This window comes from Hydra vulgaris, chromosome 10 (assembly GCF_038396675.1).
Source record: "Hydra vulgaris chromosome 10, alternate assembly HydraT2T_AEP".
Taxonomy (NCBI): domain Eukaryota; kingdom Metazoa; phylum Cnidaria; class Hydrozoa; order Anthoathecata; family Hydridae; genus Hydra; species Hydra vulgaris.
Genome location: NC_088929.1, coordinates 20,815,018 through 20,835,000, shown reverse-complemented (window position 1 = coordinate 20,835,000; position 19,983 = coordinate 20,815,018). Strand labels below are relative to the sequence as shown.

The following is a 19,983-nucleotide window of genomic DNA, read 5'->3' as shown; positions in this document are numbered from 1 at the left end:
TTTGGCCGTTTGTGTTGCATTCCTTCCAAGTTTGAACTCGTAAAGTAAGCAAGATCGAATAATCGTTGGTTGAGTTGCCATCCTTTCTTTACACAAAACCTTTCCTGTAAGCTCGTTACAAGCCTACACTATATATGCAGCAACTGCGCGTGACACACGCGTTCTATCACGCAACAAAGCTACTTGCCTTGTGCGATGTGGGTGTTGTAAAAAAAGCTAAAAACAATTCAATTACCAAAAACCGCACGAACTGTTTTGGTTACCTAATATATATATATATATATATATATATATATATATATATATATATATATATATATATATATATATATATATATATATATAATATAATTATAAATAAAAAAGAGCCTGTAAAAAATCCTGAAAGGAAACTAAAACAATGATATAGATTGTTAAAAGAACTATTTATTTGTAGTGAAGGTAAGAATATTATTTAAAATAGTTAACACTAATAAATAAAAAATAGTGAGATCAATTTTTCCAGAACAAATATTTAAATTCTAAATATATAAAATTATTAAAATTTAAAACATATTTAAAATAGTTAACACTAGTAGATGAAAAAAAGTGATATCATTTTTTCCAGTACAAAAAATGATTGAATTGAGAAGCAGCAATATATTTTGAATAGTTAAAACTTATAGATAAAAATGTAACATCAATATATCCAGGACAAAAATACTTTAATTAAGAAACAACAGTGTTTAAAATAAAATAGTTAATAATTATAGGTCAAAAAGAGTGATACCAATTTTTCCAGAATAAAAAATACTTCAATTAAGAAGAATCTTCATTACAAGACTGGTTCGTTGGGTTGTAATCTTTATCTGCAGCACTATCGTCGCTATTAACATTTAAACATCTTTTACAAATAAATTCAAATGGCAGAATACCAGGCTCTGCACATTTTACACAAACTGCATTTTGGCAGACCATGCATTTAATCCATTTATCAACATTTTGTATTATATTGTGACAAACACGGCAAAGTACTTGTTTTGAGTAACATGGAGATGATCCCACTAAATGGAATGTGTTTTTTGTTTTCGATTTATATTTTTTAGAAGCTTTATTTTTCGACGGTATTTCCCGTTTTTGTTTTTTCGATTTATCGTTACAAGTTGTTTTCTTTCTTTTCCTCTCCTCTATTTCCTTTTTTTCTGGGGTGTCAGTAACAATATGTGCTTTACCCTTACAGGAAGGTTTATTGTTTGTCCTTGGACCAGCTTTAGGTAATGGCATTATATCGAAAGGAGATTCAGATTTGTACAATCAGATTTTAGCGATGTTGGAAGAGCCCTGAGACGACGTAGGTGGGTTATTATTTTCTGATGTTAGTGGTCTATCAGTCACACTTGATGGCAAAAGTGAGCCCTGAGACGATGTAGAGGGGTTATTATTTTCTGATGTTAGTGGTCTATCAGTCACACTAGATGGCAAAAAGTCTTCTTCCGAAAATATATCGTGATTCAGTGGATAGAGGCCACAAACTTTGAAACCATTTATTATATTGGATGGTGTAAATGCTTTTGTGTATGCCATTCCAGCTAGTTCTGCAATGTGATAAATAGTAATAGGCTTTCCTGCGTTTTCTGATGATATCATAAAATTGGTTACAGCGTTATTGTAATGTGTTTTAAATGGACTAAAGACGGTTCTATCTAAAGACTGCATTTTATGTGTAGTATGTGGGTGAAATGTCACCAAATGAATGCCATTTTCTTAGGCTTTGCCAATAGCATCAATAGAAATGTGACTCGCATGATTGTCCATTAATAAAACTACCTGGTTATCCTTACTTGGATGAGTATGCGCTATGAAATGATCCAAAAATTCACTAAATGTCCTTTTGTCCTACTTTTGGATAAGCCTGCACAGTTGAAACTCCTGTCTCATCTACATTATAAATCCTTAACTGATCAAAGTGGTGTCGTTGTAGAATGTTGGTGTATATATTGAAAAAATTCTTCACATTTTCCCGATTGAATGAAGTAGCCCGGCCCAAACTAGTCCTTTCAGTTTTCCTTAATGATATAATTTTCCTAAATTATTTTGAATGTACGCAGCCATTTACTGCCCGCTTCTTGATTTTTTTCCCACTGTTCAGGATATTTTTTATTGTTTATCTTGGCAAATTGAAAAGCTAGTTCTTTCAGCTTCTTTGTTGTTAATCTGAAATGAAGTTGAGAAGCTTTTTGAACATACTCAAGCAGTAAACACTCTTCGCTATGAGTAAAAACTTTCCAATGTGCATAATTTGTTTCATACGAGTAATTTTCAGGTCCAGATTCCTTAAATTTTTTGACTTGGCAGCAAAGCATTGATCTCAATATTCCATATTTTTTTGCTGCGCCTCTGACTGTATTTTTGTTTACAATTATTTCCTTCACAGCCTTCTCCACAACTTCTTTATCTGGATCTTGCCGGATTTTTTGTTTCATGCTGCGTGGCATGACGAACAAAATCTAGAATGAAAATAAAAAAATACTAAAGATAACTTATAACTATAACTTTAATTATTTATTATTATTGGGATAAATTGAATTACAACTATTATTTCCTATTTATTACTGCACAACGAGTCACAATTATATTATTTATTACACCATGATTTATAAATAAATTATTTATTACATAAAAACCTGATGATACAGAAGTTCGGCACTCTGTTGTACCTAGGGACATGTCCCTAGGCACAACAGGGCGCTAAATTGACAAAAAAACTCAGACTAAAAATTTAAGGTTAGGATTTGAGAGATATTAACACAATATTCAAGCAAACAAAATAATGTATTCGTATAAACTAAGAAATATTTTGTTAAATAAATTATAAGGGGAAAATTTTAAAAAGAAAAATGTTAAAAAACTTACGTAAAAGGGTTGTAAAATCAATTTTTAATCACCGCTTTGCAACGCTTAACACCAACACGATGACACTTCGGCTGTCAACTGACCTCAAGAGGTGGAGTGTTGCCACATGCAAAAAATATTATGCTCTCATATAAAATTCTTAAAATATTTGAGTGTCCCTAGGTACATGGCGTCCCTAGGAGAACCAGTCTCCCCTAAATAGCTTGAATAAATAAAATAGAAAACTAAAATAGTAAAGACGTTATAAACAAAAATTGCAAAGATCCTTTAAATTCGCGCTATTTTTTACTATTAAAATAAACTGTTTAACATAACGGTTAAGCATAACGCTTCAAAAATATATATTACTATACTGAATTAGTATTGCTAATGATTTAGGCATCATGTATGCGTTATAACACTTTCAACATAACTTTTACTCAACATAACGGTAAACATAACGCCAAAATTTTTGTGTACCGTTATTTTAGCGTTATGTTTTTTGCTGTGTATAAATGTGCAAAATCTAATGATTTGAAATCTAAAAGATTTCAATGAATATAGAATGAAATAATAAGTTATTCTCAGTTTCCCAAAATTATTAAAATTTTTATAAAAGTGCACATCATCAATTTTTATCCTTTCTTGTAAAATATGAAAAAATATTTCATGATGATAATTTTCAAGTTCTTAACTAATACTAACTGTACTTTAATATAAACACAAGTTTATGATATAAGGAGATTTATAAAAGTGAATCTTTGATAATTTAGTTTCACAAAAAGCCCTGTTTTATATTATACTTGATCTTCGAAAAACTCTTTTAAATTGTTTTATAAATATAGTATAATAATTTATTTAAAATGCTTCACCCTCCCTCTAAAAATATAATTTGACTAACAAAACTTTTGTTTTAATAACTCTTGTACTAACAGTATTGAAACTCTACCTCTCATAATCAGAAAGATAGAGTTTTAATATTGCTAATCAACTGTGGCAATAGATAGTGTTAAATTTATTGACAAACTTTTTTTCTGATTTTAAGTGATTAAATAATAGAAACTTTTTGCACTCTTGAATATTTAAATATTTAATCAAAAAAAGTATATTGTACAATGTGCAACATTTTTTTTTCCAATGATTTTGTTTCAGTTTTTTTTTTTTTAAATGCAAACTTAATCTTAATTAGTCTCTAAGGTTCATGTGTACTTTTGTGTAAGTACATCTACGGCTCATGTGTGTACTTATGTGTATTGTACTTTATGTATATGTACTTTATGTGTATTAAGTGCTTCTAAGGTTTCTTATTTGTAAGTACTTATGAGGTTTTTGTAGATTTATATTTTCGCTATTATTTTTCTTCCCCTAGACAGATTTTTCATTTTGCAAAGAGTATATGGATTGGCAGAAGAAAAGCGTTGAGTTATTTCGTAGACAAGAGTTAAATGGTGGAATCATAGACCTAGAGTGGGAACAAAATAAATACTTTATATCTTTGGTAATTTTTTATTAGATTTGTTTTTAGACTTAAAAATCAACAAATGTCTTTAAAACTTTGATTTTTATTGCTTAAACATAAGTTCTTGTAATCTAGTGACCAATATTTCTTGTTTATTTTTCTTTTAAAGAATACATCATTGCCACCAGAACCGAAAAAAAATCCAGAAACTACGTACAGCAACTCTGAAAGAAAAAATGTCTATAGCGAAGAAAACGTTTCCAATAATGTCTCCAAACCACAGTGTTCGAAATCTTATAATGGAAACTCTGAGCTGCCTTTTTCAAAAGATTTTGATAAACAAAAAAAATAATTCAAAAAATTGTCATTAAAAGTATAGAAACATTTTTTTTAAAAATTTGTAAAGTAATCTATAGATATATTTTTTTTACAAAAACAAGTTATTGTAAATGTAATTTTGTCAAAATATTTAATGTCAGTTTGTACTTAAAAACTTAAAATCGTTTTTTTGAGTTATTCTTAATTTATGTATTATTTATTATTGCAAAGACTTTTTTCTTGTCTGTTTGTAATTGATAGTTGTTGAATGAATGAACCTGCGTTTCTTATTCGCACGAGATATTAAATGGACTAACTTTTTTACGCTTTATACATCTTATGCAACAAAAAGTTATCTCTTAAAGAAAACAGCAGCTTTCAGAAAACTAAACCAAAGAAACCTTGCAAGTGTGCACAGCATTGGAATGGAATTAAAGGAAGTTGTCGCAAAACTTGAAAGTTTTGCATCCACAAAGTTAGCTGAGAATTGGGATAACGTTGGACTTCTAATACAACCTTCATCGCCTCTTTTGGTAAATGTTCTTTTTCTTACTAATGATCTGACGGAAGATGTTCTTGATGAAAGTGTTTCAAAAGGAGCAAATATGATTCTGTGTTACCATCCACCAATATTTCGCTCATTAAAAAGAATCACTCAAAGTAGTTGGAAAGAAAGGCTGGTGGTCAAAGCTTTTGAAAATAGGATTGCTATCTATTCTCCGCATACTGCATACGACGTAATCAAAGGTTAGTTAAAATATTTAAGTATTTTTTACTTATCTTTCAAAATATTGATTATTTAGTTGTTATATTTTTTAATTTATATTGATTATTTAGTTGTTATATTTTTTAATTTATTTGTAAAAAAAAAGGAGGTGTGAATGATTGGCTTATAAGCTGCTTTGAAGGCATTGTTTCACCCATAAACCCATTGGAAAATGTTGAGTATTTTGTTTTAAATATTTTTATAAAATGGAATATTTAATTCTGTCGATTTTGGTAATTGTTTATATGAAACGTTTTCAGTACGTTTATGTACGGCAATGCTATTTTTAAAATCTTGTTTGAATGTTGCGTGATAAGTTTAATATTTTCTGAATTTATTTAGGATAGCACTTGTGGTAGTGGTCGAATATGCCAACTCAAATCTCCCCTACTGATTGCTGAGGTGATTTCTAAAATCAAGGAACACCTAGGCTTAAATTTTATCAGAGTTGGATACAGTCGTAATGGTGAACTAAAAATGGTATGTTGTTTTCAGTTTTTTAAGAATAGTTTTGTTATTTTGGAAAACGACAAATTTTTAAAATATACGCGACTGCTTTACAATACAAGAAATGACTGTTTATATACCTACTCCACATGTTCACGACTGTCTATGTACCCACTCCACATATTAAAAACTTTCATATAAATTAGGAAGAGTTGCATTATGTTTGAACTATTGTAATGTTACATAAATATTTAACTATGGGTAATTTTATAGTATCGTTTTTGTCCGTTAGATTAACAGTATTGCGACGTGTGCTGGTTCTGGTGCAACAATCTTAGAGGGAGTTCGTGCTGATGTTTACCTAACAGGGGAAATGTCTCATCATGAAATTCTAGATGCTGTATCAAATGATGTAACGGTTTTGCTGTGTGAACATTCAAATACTGAGAGGGGATTTCTTAAAAACCATTCTAAAACTCTGACTTCTTTGCTTGATTATAAAGTCCAAGTCATATGTTCTGAAGTTGACAAAGACCCTATTTTACTTGTGTAATCTTTTGTGTTACATTTGATTGTTTAAGGTTTTTTCTGAATTAAAGTTTAGGAGACGTTATTCGCGCCATTTTTATCCTTTTTACTATTTTCTTTTTAATGTTGCGTGTCAAATTAAAAAGTTATATTAGTTTTTAAATTTGCTTTTGTATTTATGTGCTGAAGCGGTTTTACAGGTACATCATCTAGTAGGTAGAATTAAATTTTAAATTATTCTTAAATGTAATTTTATGTTATATTCTGCAGTTTTTAATCGTGTTAAAATATGTGAGCCACATCAGCTGAACTCGATAACAAGCCTTCAGTCTTTTAACTGGGACGGTTAGATCTTAATGTAAAAGCTATTTTTTTGCATGACAAAATATATTTATAAAAAAAACGACAAAAAGCTGCAATGTTTTTTAATTTTTTTATTTATACAATCCTAAACTAAATTTATAGAATGAAATAGCGTCGAAATGTGTATCTGTTTTGTAATTTGTCGCGTTTATTTAACGGGATAAGTGGCGATGACGTTTATCTGACGGAATAAACTAGTTATTAATGTTGATCCTCTTCGAAATGCCAGTAATAATAGACAGGACTCTTAGGAGATGTTTATTGCTTAAGATGTTTATTACTTAACTTAATTACGTTTACATATTAGCATTGATGTTTGTTTTTTTTTCCATTCTTAGGCCTCTTACATTGTTACATTCTTACATTGTTGTATGTATACTTTTTATTTTACAATCAATATTTTATTTTGTAAGTTTTTGTTTGGTGATTAATTTGTTGTGTATTTGTTCATTTTAAGTGTTTAAAAAATTTTTTATTTTTGTTATTATTGTAAGTATATTCGGCAAGTTTATATGCCAAAGTTTTAATAAATTTATAGAATAAAATGGGGTCAGGATTTTTTCGATCCAAATTTATCCTATAAATTTATCTTTTGTTAATGGAAAATCTCCACTGTTATATTATACTCTTAAACCATTAAAATATTATACCCAGAAGGAGTTGAAACAACAAGAATTCCTTTTCTTACATGTAGACACGGTTAGCACGGATACTGATAATGACCCAATAACGCCACTTATATGGGGTGGTAGCGTATACGTTGTGATGCAAATGTTGAAATCTTTTAATTTTATCCGCGGAAAATAATTGAATTTGAATGTTCAAAATTAGGTTAAATTTTGACTTTAAATTTTGAAGTTATAGTGTGACAGTAAAAACACCTGCAAAATGAGAATCACTTTATGTAATTTAAAATAAAAATTGATGCAAATGTAGCATACGGCTGCACCAAACAGTATATATAAAATTTCAGCCAGACTGGTTAACTTTATAAGATATGGGTAGCTACCTAGTCAGCTGTTTGGCAGCACCTTTCGCTGACGATTTTGATTTAATGAGGTAAGTATTAGATTAACAAGAATTTGCTAAAGAGCTTGCATGAGCGTTAATTTTTTTATTTTTACTAAAGTAATACACCTGTAATAATTACTCCCACGAACTTTTTTACTCCTGTAGGCTTTTTATGTTTTGAGTTTAGATAACTCGTTATTTGAAAGTAAATTTGTGATATGAATTTAAACAAAAATCAATGCTTCAGTTTAATCGGAGCCAAATTTTGGTTAATGTAAAACAAATTCAGCCTTATATAATATATACGACATATATACATGCATTATGTAATATATACAACATTGGTAAACAGATTTAGATTCTAAAAAACATGATTATGTGCTTTTTAAAATATTTCATTTTATAAAACAGTTACAAATTTAATATCAATTCACCTATAAATTTGATATAAATACTTTCACAAAACTCGTAATATAATTTTAAAAATTTATAAAATAAATTTAGTTAATATAAATAAATACACTAATTAAAAACTCTTCACCAAGTTTTTGTCGTGATTTGTTTTCGACAGAAAGTTTGTCGACAGTTTATTTACAAAATGAAACTTGCTATTACAAGCACTTCAAATGTCAGGATTTTAGTTAAATGTCTCGCAGTTCAATCCAGAATATTTTGGTAGACAAACGCAGCTGCCTGTGTAACACACACCACCTGATAAACTACAGTTATTGCAATTAGAATTTCCTGCAACTTTTACGTAAAAATTTAAAGAAATACTTTGGTCAAAGTTAAACCAGATAGGATCTGCCAAAGCATTGTTTGCAGCCATAAAATCTGCAATATTTGGAATGTTGTTTCCAACAATCCATTCAGCACTCCTTATTTTATTTTGAGAAAACGTAACAGAACGGTTATATAAGATACGCATAGATTGGTAAATATTTACACGTGCACCACGTAGATTGGAGGCAAACTGATAAAAATTGTCGGGATCTCCTAGTACAAAACCTCCATTATAATTAGTACCTTCAAAAAGAACCAATGGTTTCAATTGAGTCGGATAAGCAGCACTCGATGGCTCTGAAAATATTTGACAAGAGTTAAAAGTTAAATAAAGAAAAATTAAATAAACAACAATATATAAAACAATGTATTAAAAAAACATAAAGCCTTTATTAGTAATCTTGTTAGTAATCCTAGTGTTAGCGATTCAAGTGTTGTTAATCTTGTCAGTAATCCTAGTGTTAGTATCGTGTAAGTGAACTTGTTATTAATCCTTATGTTAGTAAATTTGTTAGTAATACTAATGTTGTTAGTAACTCAAATGTTAGTATCTTGTTAACATAACACTAGTTTTTCTTCATATTTGTAGATAATCTTAAGTTATATCAGTATTAGTAATTATTTAATATTTAAATATAAAATTATTAAATTAAAATAGTTGTTAAACAGTAGATTAACTTAAGTCTCAAATAATGAAAAGCATAGAAAAAGCAATGAAAAGTCTTTAAATAAATCTTTAAAAAAATTATTTTAAACTGTTTAAAAATTGAAAAAAACAAGGTGGTTTGTTTTAAAATTAAATTGTCCGTTTTATTAATTAAAAATGAATTTTTAACATAAAACAAATAAACTGCTAACACATTTCTAAAATAATATTTGTTAAAAGCTTATTTTAAATTATGTAAATGTTATAAAATGGCTTTTATTCCAGTCTAAAAACTTACAACCTGTTGTAGCTACTATAATATGCTTATGTTGGTTATGATTGCCCAGGTTTTATTGTTGCTTTTTTTTCATTGGGTTTTATTTGGGTTTTTTAATTCGACTTTTAACCGACTTCATTTAGCATTAAAAGCTTGTTAAAAAATCTATTATATTTACTTAAAAACACATATATATATATATTATATATATATATATATATATATATATATATATATATATATATATATATATATAAAGCATAAAAATACCACTACAGATAATTTTTCTTTTTAAACTCAAAAAGTATAAAATTCAAACAACTGGTGAAAATACTTTTATTGAAATAAAAAAATAAAAAATTGCTAAAACAGTATTTAAAAAAAGAAGTAAAAAAGTTATTAAAAAAACATACTATTAAGGCAGCTTGGTCCACTATATCCATCAGCACATTCACATTTACCTGTAAGACCACAATTTCCATAGTAACACAAACCACATACAAAAGGCGGAGGTGGTGTTGGCGGTAAATTAACCTTAACATCAAATGACATTGCCCAATGTAGCCACCCTTAAATTACAAGTAAAATTAAAGTAGATATGCATACAAAATTTTAAATAGAAGGTGCATATTTCAAACAAAAAAACAACATACATTTTTAATTATAATAAAAAATTAAAAATAATTTTAAAAATGATTAAAGTAGAACATATTCTGATAGTATAATATACAATTATAAATACATTTTTGGTGGTCACACAAACAATGATTAACTTTTGTTATTCAAAGAAAAGAAAAAAAAAATTTATTTTATTTTTAATATTTAACTTTGAAGTAATTTTCTCCAGTAACATATAAACTGCCATAAAAACATTATAAGAAATTTGAGTTTTTACACAAGCATACATCTTAATCTGTCAAAATCTTTCAATAAAACTTATGATAAATTATGATTTTGAATAATTATTTAAAATGTTAGTACATCGGCTTTTAAGTTCTTTTTTTTAAATTAAAACTTAAAAAAATGGTTTCATTCATAAACACTTATGCATTTATGCATTTTACGCATATAGCCACACTAAACTTTGACTAAATCATATTTATGATGTTTTAAAATGCATTAATATCTTTTAATTTCCCTAAACATTGTGCAATGCAATGATACATTTCTTCTACCAAAGATTTGAGATGGTAGCCAACATCAATGAGATGGTAGTCAACATCAATGAGATGGTAGCCAACATCAATGAGATGATAGCCAACATCTGTGAGTTGGTATCCAACATTGGTCTGGTATCAATTTTGTAAGCAATAAAGAGCTTATAGAAATTTTTCTCGACTTTAAAGTCTGTCATGTTAAAATTACAGGAAAAACCTTATTTTTATACTTGGGGTACAACAACAGTATGAAAATTCCTTATCTACTATAATTCATTGTATTCATTGTTGTCTTGTCTGCTATTTACTGTTACAATTTACTGGGAATTGTAAAATGATAAAAATATTGTAAGAACTGGTTTGTAAATTCTAAAAACTTTAGAGTAAATAAAATCACAACTTCTTTCAATATTGTCTTTTAATAAGTCAGAATTATTAAACAACTGACAGATTTTTTGTTGAATAAAGCAAAAGATTTTTTGTTTGAAGCAAAAAATTACTTAGAATAAACAAATTTTGAATAGGTTCAAATAACTGAATGGTATAAGTAGTAACATGACTTACTTCATTGTTGTAACAAAAAACTGTAATAACCAAAAATTTGTTTTCCCTTAGGTTGTTTGTTCATTTATGAAGTTGATTTAGAAGTACACTGGATGTTTTCATTCAGTATACAAAAAATATTTTTTCAGAACTTTTGAGAAATTTTTCATGTGGTTTCCTAAAATAAGCACATAAAAAATTCTTCTTTAACTTAAAAATTTGCAATAAAAAGGGATTTGATTCCAAAAGAATCCAAAAGAAAACAAAAAAACAACAGAATCATTAAATGATTTTAATTATGAATTACAAGGTGCCAAACCTTTTTTAACTAAAAACCTTTAAAAAGATAAATTAGCTAACATAAATAATGAACAAGAATATTTTTTTTAAAATTCAAAACTAAAAAACAATTTTTTTTTCTTCTCAACAATCAGCCACATTAAATTATTATGTTAAACTAATTTGCTTACATCTAGTTTATCAACGTTGCAGTTCATTCAACACAAATTGGTAAATTTGGAGCAAATTTTGAAAACTAATAAAACTTAAAAAAATTTTTGAAATTTTTTTTATATATATATTTAATTTTTCGCCTACTTTAAAATCTGTAAAATCACTTTCTGTTTTGTATTTTTTACTAAAATTATTAGACATTTTAGATTATATAATTTTGAACAGAATATTATTTTTTATCATTCATTATGCATGGAACACTACATATGTTTGCCAGTATGTTAAAGATTTTGTGAATATATATATTACCCCGTTAACAAAAATAATTGTTTTTGGGGTAAGCAATCTAAAAATATAGTCAGTCTCATATTAGAAAATTTAGTTGTTTTTGGGATCAACAAAAATGGTCGATTTCATATTAGAAAAAACTATTGCTTTTGGTATCAGCAAAATATAATCAGTCTCATATTAGAAATTTTTTTTGGAGATAAGCAACCTATGGTCAGTCTCATATAAGCAATCTTTGGTCAATTTCATATCAGAATCCATGGTCAGTTTCATATTAAAAAAAGAAAACTACTTATTAAGGTTGAAAAATTTTTTTACTTGTGTACCAAATTCCAGTACTTCCACTCAGTTCAGGATGATAAAACACTGATAAATTCATATTAGGAGAATCTACCCAATCATTAACAGTTTTAACAAATTCGTTACCACTTGGACAACATGCTCGAAAGGTTACCTCAGCACCTGGCAAAACTAACATGGATGACCATGTAAACGAGCGGGTTCTCACTTCTCCTCCAGTATTTTTTCCCCAATTCAAGAAATCATTTGGTCTTAACCTCATGAAACTGCCATTAGAAGAGCAGTTATTATAATTAAATTTAGCAAATAAAACAGCAGGATATTCTAGTGTAGGCTGAGGTAAATCTGTTAAAAATAAAGAAAAAACACATATAAAAATAAAGAAGCAACATATATAAAAAAATATCATAAAGATGTAAAGCAACAGTAACTCTCCTAAAAAAACTTGAAACTTTATTTTTTTAGTAAAAAAAAATGAGTAAATTAATTATTTTCTGTTAAGTTGTTAACCACAAACCAAAGCTAAAAAACTGTCTTTGTTTTTATTTTTCAGAAAAAATAATTAATTTCAATTAAATAAAACAAACTAAAAAACTTATAATAGTTTATTTATTTCAGGTAAACAAAAAAAAAACTGAAAAACTTGATTTTCGCAAATGTCTTGTCAAAAAAATAAATAATAAATTTTCAAAATTGTTTTGCATTCACATCTTTTTTAATAAACTCTACTCAAGTAAACTAATTTAGAAATTTATCTAATCAAAAATTTATTTATAACAATAAAAAAAATGGGGCCAAACTGAAGCCTCAAAAATTTTACCAGTGTAATAAAAAGTCTAATGCATATGAAATATTAAAAATGTAACATAACTCAAGTTAATATGCTTAAAAAATAAATTGTATCAATATTTGTCTTCTCTAAAAATTTATTTTTAAAGCTATATGAATAAAAAAATATTTTAAATACTTAAAAATCAATATATATAACTTTATATAGAAGGTATAGATTTTAAAGAAAATATGATTCTATAATTTAAAAAACTTTTCCAGGTGAACTATATGAAGAGAATTGTAATAACAAAAAGTGTTTTTTTTGTTTTAACAAAAAAATGTTTTTTGTAATTTGTTGTTTGTAATGTATTTGCAATATATTAAAATTAAACATCTCTCTTATCATACCTCTTTAAGACTTGATCGAAGAAGTCATTCTATACAAAACATAAATAACAGTAGCCTAATTTTTCTATATTTTTTCATTGCATTTAGATCTGAATAGAATAGATCATTATCAGACATAAAATAATGCTATAGTAAAACTGTTACAAAATAAATCATAATAAAATATCTTTAAATAGTTTGATATGAAGCTCTTTTACAGAAATACTTTTCAAACTCTTATTAGTATAATGGTGTACATTTGTACTTTAGCATTGAATAAAGAAAAACTGTCATAAAATTTCCTAGGCAAGAACTTAAGATCTACAAAGTCCTGGTAAAAATATTAGTGTTGTAGAGGTAGAGCATTTGCTTTGTAAGAGAGATATTCAGAATTCAATCCCTACCACACCCTCTGCACAGAAGCCTTGTTTAACAAGGTTTGTGTTTCGGAGTAGGGAGGGTGTTGTAAACAGCAATAAAAAATATAAAAAAATTTAAGTAGCCTCCTCATTTTAACATTAAAAATAGATAAATAAAGACTAAACGATTTTTGAGTCCTTCTTGAAACTTCCAATCCCTAATTTAATTATTTATTTTCAAAATATTGAAAAATAATAATAATTTTAAAAATATAGTCATGTGTATTAAGTTTTAAATCATATACATAATAACTTACCAGTTGTGTCGCAAAGATAAGTTGTATTATCTGCATAAGTAATAGTTGATCTCCGAACTCTTATGTTTGTAGTTGCAAATGAAGCATCCAAATCAGAAAAGCTCTAAAACACACTTATAAAATATATTACTATATATAAATTAGCATAAACTTATCAACCTCGTTTTATTCCCTTTTAACATTTTATGCAATTCATCATTGTCTACCACACAGAGACTGTAACTTCAATTGTTATTTATAACAAATTTTGTAAAGTATAAAGTTGGATTGTTAATTAAAGAAACGGACATATCTTCCAAAAGCTTATTATAAAAACTTGTTGTTGCATTTTTGGTGATACTCATAATAAAATTATCTTAAATCACACGTGTATAGTTTAGATTCATTTTGTGGTTTACCTTTTTTCTATTACTCTTTTCTTTTTTTATACAGACATATATTATTGCCTCTGCATAATTAGGTCAGCACTATATTAATACATAATATGCTTCCTTTATCTTTTACTCCAAAGCATTATTGTTCCACAAAAAAAAAACTAAATGAATAAAGGTTTTTTGAGCAGAAAACATCAATTGCAGTAAAACACTTTTTTGACACTTTTTTGTTGTTTTATAATTTAGTGAACTTTTCAGTCTTTTTTATTATAAAGGAGATTTATTTTATCATAACCACTTGTGTTGTATACATGTATTTATAATTAACTTACTTGTATATCAACCCAACATAAAACGTTGTAATAAAAGCTGATGCAAGCAAGAAATCTTTTCAACATTTGAAAAAATATTATCCTAAGATATATATATATATATATATATATATATATATATATATATATATATATATATATATATATATATATATATATATATATATATATATACATATAATATATGTATATATATATATATATATATATATATATATATATATATATATATATATATATATATATATATATATATATATATATATATATATATATATATATATATATATATATATATATATATATATATGCGTATATCTGAGAACATAATTTATCTCTATATATAAATTACAAATTCAATAATTCAAATTTAAAGTTTTTTCTCGGCATCATCCCAACGTAAACATACTTTGTTGCTATGAAAAAAAAGTTGTCATAAAATATAGCAGAAGAGCCGTAAAACTAAAGATGCGAATCTGTAAACGTTGAGCCGGTGTAATATGAGATTTTTACACCCAAGTTTTTTTTTACTCCCCAGTAAAAATCTTATATTAAATTTTTGCTCACTAGTGAAAATCTCATATTAAATTTGTATTCCCATTATGAGATTTTTTTCCCATAAAATATTTTCCGGCAAAATGTATTTTTGCAACCAAACCAAGTTGTATTTTGTGAATACCTTTAAACCAGTGATTCCCAACGTGGGGCGTAGGAAATTTTCAGGGGGCAATTCGATTGTTCGGGGGCAATAGAAAAAAAAGGACTTTTTCACTCTAGATTTAACCACATATTTAAATCCCCAGGAAACATCCATTATGAAATGCATCATGCAAAATTTTTTCGCTGGAATGCATTCGGAAAACTAAGATTTGCTTCAGCAAACTAGGATTCGGAAAACTAGGATTTGATTCGGAAAACTAGAATTTAGACTAGGATTATCAGTTGCTTGCATCGTTTTGTCAATGTGCGTTACCGTTAATTGTGTGCTTATAAAAGCAGTGCTGTGCTTACTAGAAATAAAAGCAGTTGTTCGAAATTATCGTTGTTTTCAAATTTTTAATACATTTTATAAATAAATATAAGTGATTTTTAAATATAATTGGTAAGTAAATATAATTGTAGATATATTTAATTAATTGTTTAGAATTTAGATGCCTCATAGAAAAATAAATAAATAAGTAATGATTGTTATGAAGACAATTCCCTCTGGACAATCATTTTAAACGCTAGTTCAGAATAACGATTAGCGATTGCGGAATAAGCAATTTCCTTTGGAGAATTGTACGAAAACTTATTGCGAAAGTATTCTTTTGAGAGACTAATTCCATTCGAGGAATTCTCACTTAAAAGCCATAGCGCTAAACATAATAACAGTTGGAATAACAAGTCGAGAAGACTACACACAGTTTATTATATAACTAGTTGTTTATAATTTAATATTCAAATATAGAAATAAATATAATACAAAAAACAACGTGGATTCTCTTTCAATAATAAATAAGAATACGAAACATTACAAAATATTTATTTTTAATTTCCTAATTGATTTTAAAATTCATTTTTTAGCCCATGAGTAGTACAAGCAAGAAAATAATTCGGCAGTACTCGGAAGAGTATTTAAAATTTGGTTTCATACCTGCTGTCCATGATGCACGGTTACCTTTTTGTCTATTATGCCAACAATGCTTGAGTAATGAATCAATGAAACGAGGTCGTCTTGAAGCATATTTGAAGGCAAAACATAAAGATCAAATTAATTCAAATTTGAATTACTTTCAAATTTTAAAGAAAAATTATGAAAAAAGAGCAACTTTAAAGTCTCTCTTTACTGCTCATAATGTTAATATTAATCGCACTCTTGAGGCTAGCTATCAAATTTCATTACTCGTTGCTAAATCTGGGAGAAATCATACAATAGAAGAGCAGTTAATAAACACTTCAATACCAAGATTTGTTAAAACTGTTTTTGGAGAAGATGACCAAGACGTGAAAACCATGCCACAAAGTAACAATACTGTCAGCAGAAGTAAGTAAGAATACTATCAGCAGCACTAGGTAACAATACAGTCAGAGTCGACGAAATGAGTAAAGATGTTGAAATACAACTTATCGAAAAATTAAAAACAAGACTTTTTTCGGTGCAAATGGACGAATCAACATTGAGAGACAGCGAAGCAGTATTACTTACATATGTCAGATACATTGATAATAATGATTTTGCTGAAGAAATGTTATTTTGCAAATCATTAAAAAGCAGCACTACCGCTAAAGATATATATAGTACTCTAAAAAGTTATTTAGATACAAATAAAATACCGATGAAAAATATAACGTCCTGTGCTGCTGATGGTGTTTCTAATATAATGGGCAAAAAAAAAATGGTTGCTTAAAACTGATGAAAGATGAAAACCCAGATATGATTCTTGTGCACTGTGTTATTCACAGGGAAAACTTGGTAGCTAAAAATCTTTCTCCTGTTCTAAATAAAATAATGAGCTTGTTTGTAAAATGCATTAATTCTATTAAAGCAAGTGCAAAACAAGAGCGCATTTTTAAACTATTTTGTGAAGAAAACAACAAAGCCCATGTGAGACTTTTACTTCACACAGAGGTAAGATGACTTTCGAAAGGGAACTGTTTAAAAAGATTAATGGAACTGTTTGATCTGTTAACAATCGATTTTAAGGCATATTTGAGTTATTTAACCGATGTTTTCGAAAAACTAAATATACTGAATAAAGAACTTCAAGGAACTAATAAAACTCTTGTCGATGCAAAAGCGAAGATATTTGGTTTTATAACGTCTATTGAACTATTTGAAAAAGACGCTTACCAAAAACAATTTGAAAAGTTTCATCGGCTTCAAAAATGTGAAGTAACTGATACCGCTATACTTAATATTGTCGAGCATCTGAAAAATTTATCAGCTGATTTAAAAAGAAGATTTTCCAATTTGAAAAAAATTGATTTCCCAACTTGGTTGATGCAGCCAATGTTAGTTAATTTATCTCATATTTCAAACATGCAGTACCAAGAAGAATTAGCAGAAATGCAGAATGACAAGCCCGTTAAAACTTTATTTAATATAAAAGGATCGATGACATGGTTTTTTGAAGAGACCAAAATTAAATATCCAAGCACAACAGAATGTGTAAGAAAACTATTATTACCGTTTCCTTCTTCATATTTAGCCGAATGCAGATTTAGTGCCATAAATGATTTGTTACTTAAAAAAAGAAATTGTTTGGATATAACACAACGGGGAGATCTAAGAAAATTGGGGAGAAGCTAAAAATAATTGGAACCCAGTATAAAATCTTTTTGTAACCAGTATCAAGCACAAGGATCTCACTAAATTTCATTTATGTTAGACTTGAATACCTGATGTATTTTATTTTATTTATTTATATATTGTTTATAATATTTTGTTTACTTGAATTTTTTTGTTTAATAAATAACTTTTTGTGATTTCTTCCTGCAGTATATCATTTATGCTACTTATGAAAAATTTATAATATTCAAAATTCATATCTAACATGGGGGGACATTTTAAGTTTTTATAAGCTTTGGTGGGGCATGGCACTAAAAAGGTTGAGAAACACTGGTTTGCATAGTTTTTTTATATGTATTTATATATATTCTTTCTATGGAGTTTCAAACAAAGAGTTAGTTTAAAGTGTCCAACGGCGGTATTTTGTTTATTAATTATGCCTAACATTTTGTCAATCGATTTAATTGCTACAGAAATTTTAATTTTGTAGCGATTTAAAACTCGCTTCTTCATAACTGCTTTTCGAAAAGCTACAACCTTCAAAATTTTAAGAAATATTGTCAAAATACAACAAAGTCGTAAAATACATTTTGCCGGAAAATATTTTATGAGAGTAAAAATCTCATAATGGAAGTAAAAGTTTAATATGACATTTTTACTATATTGATTAGTAATGACAAATCCAATAACATGGTTAGAATTTTGTATTTATTCATTGAAAATAAGTTCAAGAGAAATAGGGTTGAGCGATAAATAAACTGTGCAAAAAGTCGAATCTTTATAATCTTAAATCGTTGTAATTTCAAATTAGTAATACTATTTTTTTAATTTAGAATTGTTAGTTGTGGTTTCTTGATGACAAGACCACATGGTCTTCTGCAAGTTTCTTTATTTTGACAACGTTCCTTTTTTATATTTATCATTTGTGCTAAATTTATTATTTGCACTGAAAAATGTTCTTATTACATGTACGATATTTTATTTTATACATTGTAAACAAATCAGTTTTATACATTGTAAACAAATCAATTTACATTTATGATCACGTAATTGTAAAGTTTTAACAAAATAACAAAAGAAAAAAAAAAAAGTATTCAAAAACATTTTTAAATATATTTTTTTTAGATCTGGTAATTTATTTACTACAGGATTTCATGTCGGCACTACTTAACCAACGTCAAGTACAGTCCGCACCAAACGAATAGTACAAGCAATAATTTAGTAAGAAAAATAGGCGTATGAACGTATTAAATTTAACACAATAATTAATACATATTTAACATAATTTAACACAAGAAATAAAATACAAAAAAAGGACAATAATATTCCGTGACGTTACTGTATTGTTTTCCATTTGCATATACGCGACGAGACAAGTACTCCTAAATGTTTTCAATTGGGTTCAAGTCTGGTGTCAGCGCTGGATGATCAAACAATTGGATGTCATGTTCTGTTACAAATTCCATCACGGTCTTTGCCGTATGTATTGAGGCGTTATCTTGCAAAAGGTATACTTGGTATGCCATAATTGGCATGCTGCTAAGGCATTAATTAATCATAAAGTGTAACATTATAGTCTTCCGCTGTTTGTTTTCCTTCTAAGAAATTTAAATCAGATAATCCAGCCTTGGAAAATGCACCCCAAATCATGACACCACTACCACCATTTTGTCTGGACAAGAAAGTCTCGGGCTCTTTTCGTTAATCATTCCAATAATATTGATATCCGTCCGGACTATCAAGATTAAATTTATTCTCATCAGACCAAATAATTTAGTCCCAATCAGGTGAACAAGACAAATGTTTGTTCGCATACGTCATACGTTTCTCCATGAGATGTTTCTGCATCGCTGGCACTGACGTTTCCCATACTTCAAATGTTTGGCTTCATGTAATGTTCTTTGTATCGTACGCAATGACACATCAATATCCAGCTGGGCGTGTATCAATCGGGTACTACAG

At 27.7% G+C, this 19,983-nt stretch overlaps 5 protein-coding genes across 6 annotated transcripts in view; 4 read left to right on the top strand and 1 right to left on the bottom strand.

Moving 5' to 3' along the window:
* The window catches only part of LOC100215936 (E3 ubiquitin-protein ligase RNF25), a 31,670-nt gene extending 26,622 nt beyond the window's left edge, over positions 1–5,048 (top strand). For both annotated transcript variants that reach the window (XM_065807474.1, XM_065807475.1), the window contains 3 exons: positions 4,241–4,369; positions 4,500–4,703; positions 4,910–5,048. In XM_065807474.1, coding sequence (XP_065663546.1) covers positions 4,241–4,369; positions 4,500–4,682 — 312 coding nt within the window. In that variant the 3' untranslated portion in view covers positions 4,683–4,703; positions 4,910–5,048. The remainder of the gene's footprint in view (positions 1–4,240; positions 4,370–4,499; positions 4,704–4,909) is intronic.
* On the top strand, positions 4,921–6,878 carry LOC124816458 (NIF3-like protein 1). The gene is made up of 4 exons (XM_065807473.1): positions 4,921–5,395; positions 5,521–5,588; positions 5,757–5,894; positions 6,154–6,878. The coding sequence occupies exons 1-4, from the start codon at positions 4,921–4,923 to the stop codon at positions 6,412–6,414; spliced, it is 942 nt and encodes a 313-aa protein (XP_065663545.1). The 3' UTR covers positions 6,415–6,878.
* Positions 6,879–8,143: 1,265 nt separating this feature from the next.
* LOC100202378 (uncharacterized) lies at positions 8,144–14,844 on the bottom strand. Its single transcript, XM_065807472.1, has 5 exons — positions 14,751–14,844; positions 14,045–14,147; positions 12,229–12,555; positions 9,883–10,038; positions 8,144–8,843 (listed from the first exon to the last, which is right to left on the bottom strand). Exons 1-5 carry the CDS (start codon positions 14,814–14,816, stop codon positions 8,401–8,403), a joined length of 1,095 nt encoding a protein of 364 aa, XP_065663544.1. The 5' UTR covers positions 14,817–14,844; the 3' UTR covers positions 8,144–8,400.
* Positions 14,845–16,319: 1,475 nt separating this feature from the next.
* LOC136086208 (protein FAM200B-like) lies at positions 16,320–16,784 on the top strand. Its single transcript, XM_065808492.1, has one exon. The coding sequence runs from the start codon at positions 16,320–16,322 to the stop codon at positions 16,782–16,784; it is 465 nt and encodes a 154-aa protein (XP_065664564.1).
* A 361-nt stretch (positions 16,785–17,145) lies between these two features.
* On the top strand, positions 17,146–18,042 carry LOC136086207 (SCAN domain-containing protein 3-like). Its single transcript, XM_065808491.1, has 2 exons — positions 17,146–17,361; positions 17,437–18,042. The coding sequence occupies exons 1-2, from the start codon at positions 17,146–17,148 to the stop codon at positions 18,040–18,042; spliced, it is 822 nt and encodes a 273-aa protein (XP_065664563.1).
* Positions 18,043–19,983: the final 1,941 nt, after the last annotated feature.

Coding starts and splice junctions, on each gene's coding strand:
- LOC124816458 (XM_065807473.1), top strand. CDS start 4,921: ATGAACCTGCGTTTCTTATTCGCACGAGATATTAAATGGACTAACTTT. Junction 5,589..5,756: donor CCATAAACCCATTGGAAAAT/GTTGAGTATTTT, acceptor GAATTTATTTAG/GATAGCACTTGTGGTAGTGG. Junction 5,895..6,153: donor GTAATGGTGAACTAAAAATG/GTATGTTGTTTT, acceptor TTTGTCCGTTAG/ATTAACAGTATTGCGACGTG.
- LOC100202378 (XM_065807472.1), bottom strand. CDS start 14,816: ATGTTGAAAAGATTTCTTGCTTGCATCAGCTTTTATTACAACGTTTTA. Junction 12,556..14,044: donor TTATCTTTGCGACACAACTG/GTAAGTTATTAT, acceptor TATTTTTAACAG/ATTTACCTCAGCCTACACTA. Junction 10,039..12,228: donor TACTGGAATTTGGTACACAA/GTAAAAAAATTT, acceptor TTGTAATTTAAG/GGTGGCTACATTGGGCAATG.
- LOC136086208 (XM_065808492.1), top strand. CDS start 16,320: ATGAGTAGTACAAGCAAGAAAATAATTCGGCAGTACTCGGAAGAGTAT.
- LOC136086207 (XM_065808491.1), top strand. CDS start 17,146: ATGAAAGATGAAAACCCAGATATGATTCTTGTGCACTGTGTTATTCAC. Junction 17,362..17,436: donor GACTTTTACTTCACACAGAG/GTAAGATGACTT, acceptor ATCGATTTTAAG/GCATATTTGAGTTATTTAAC.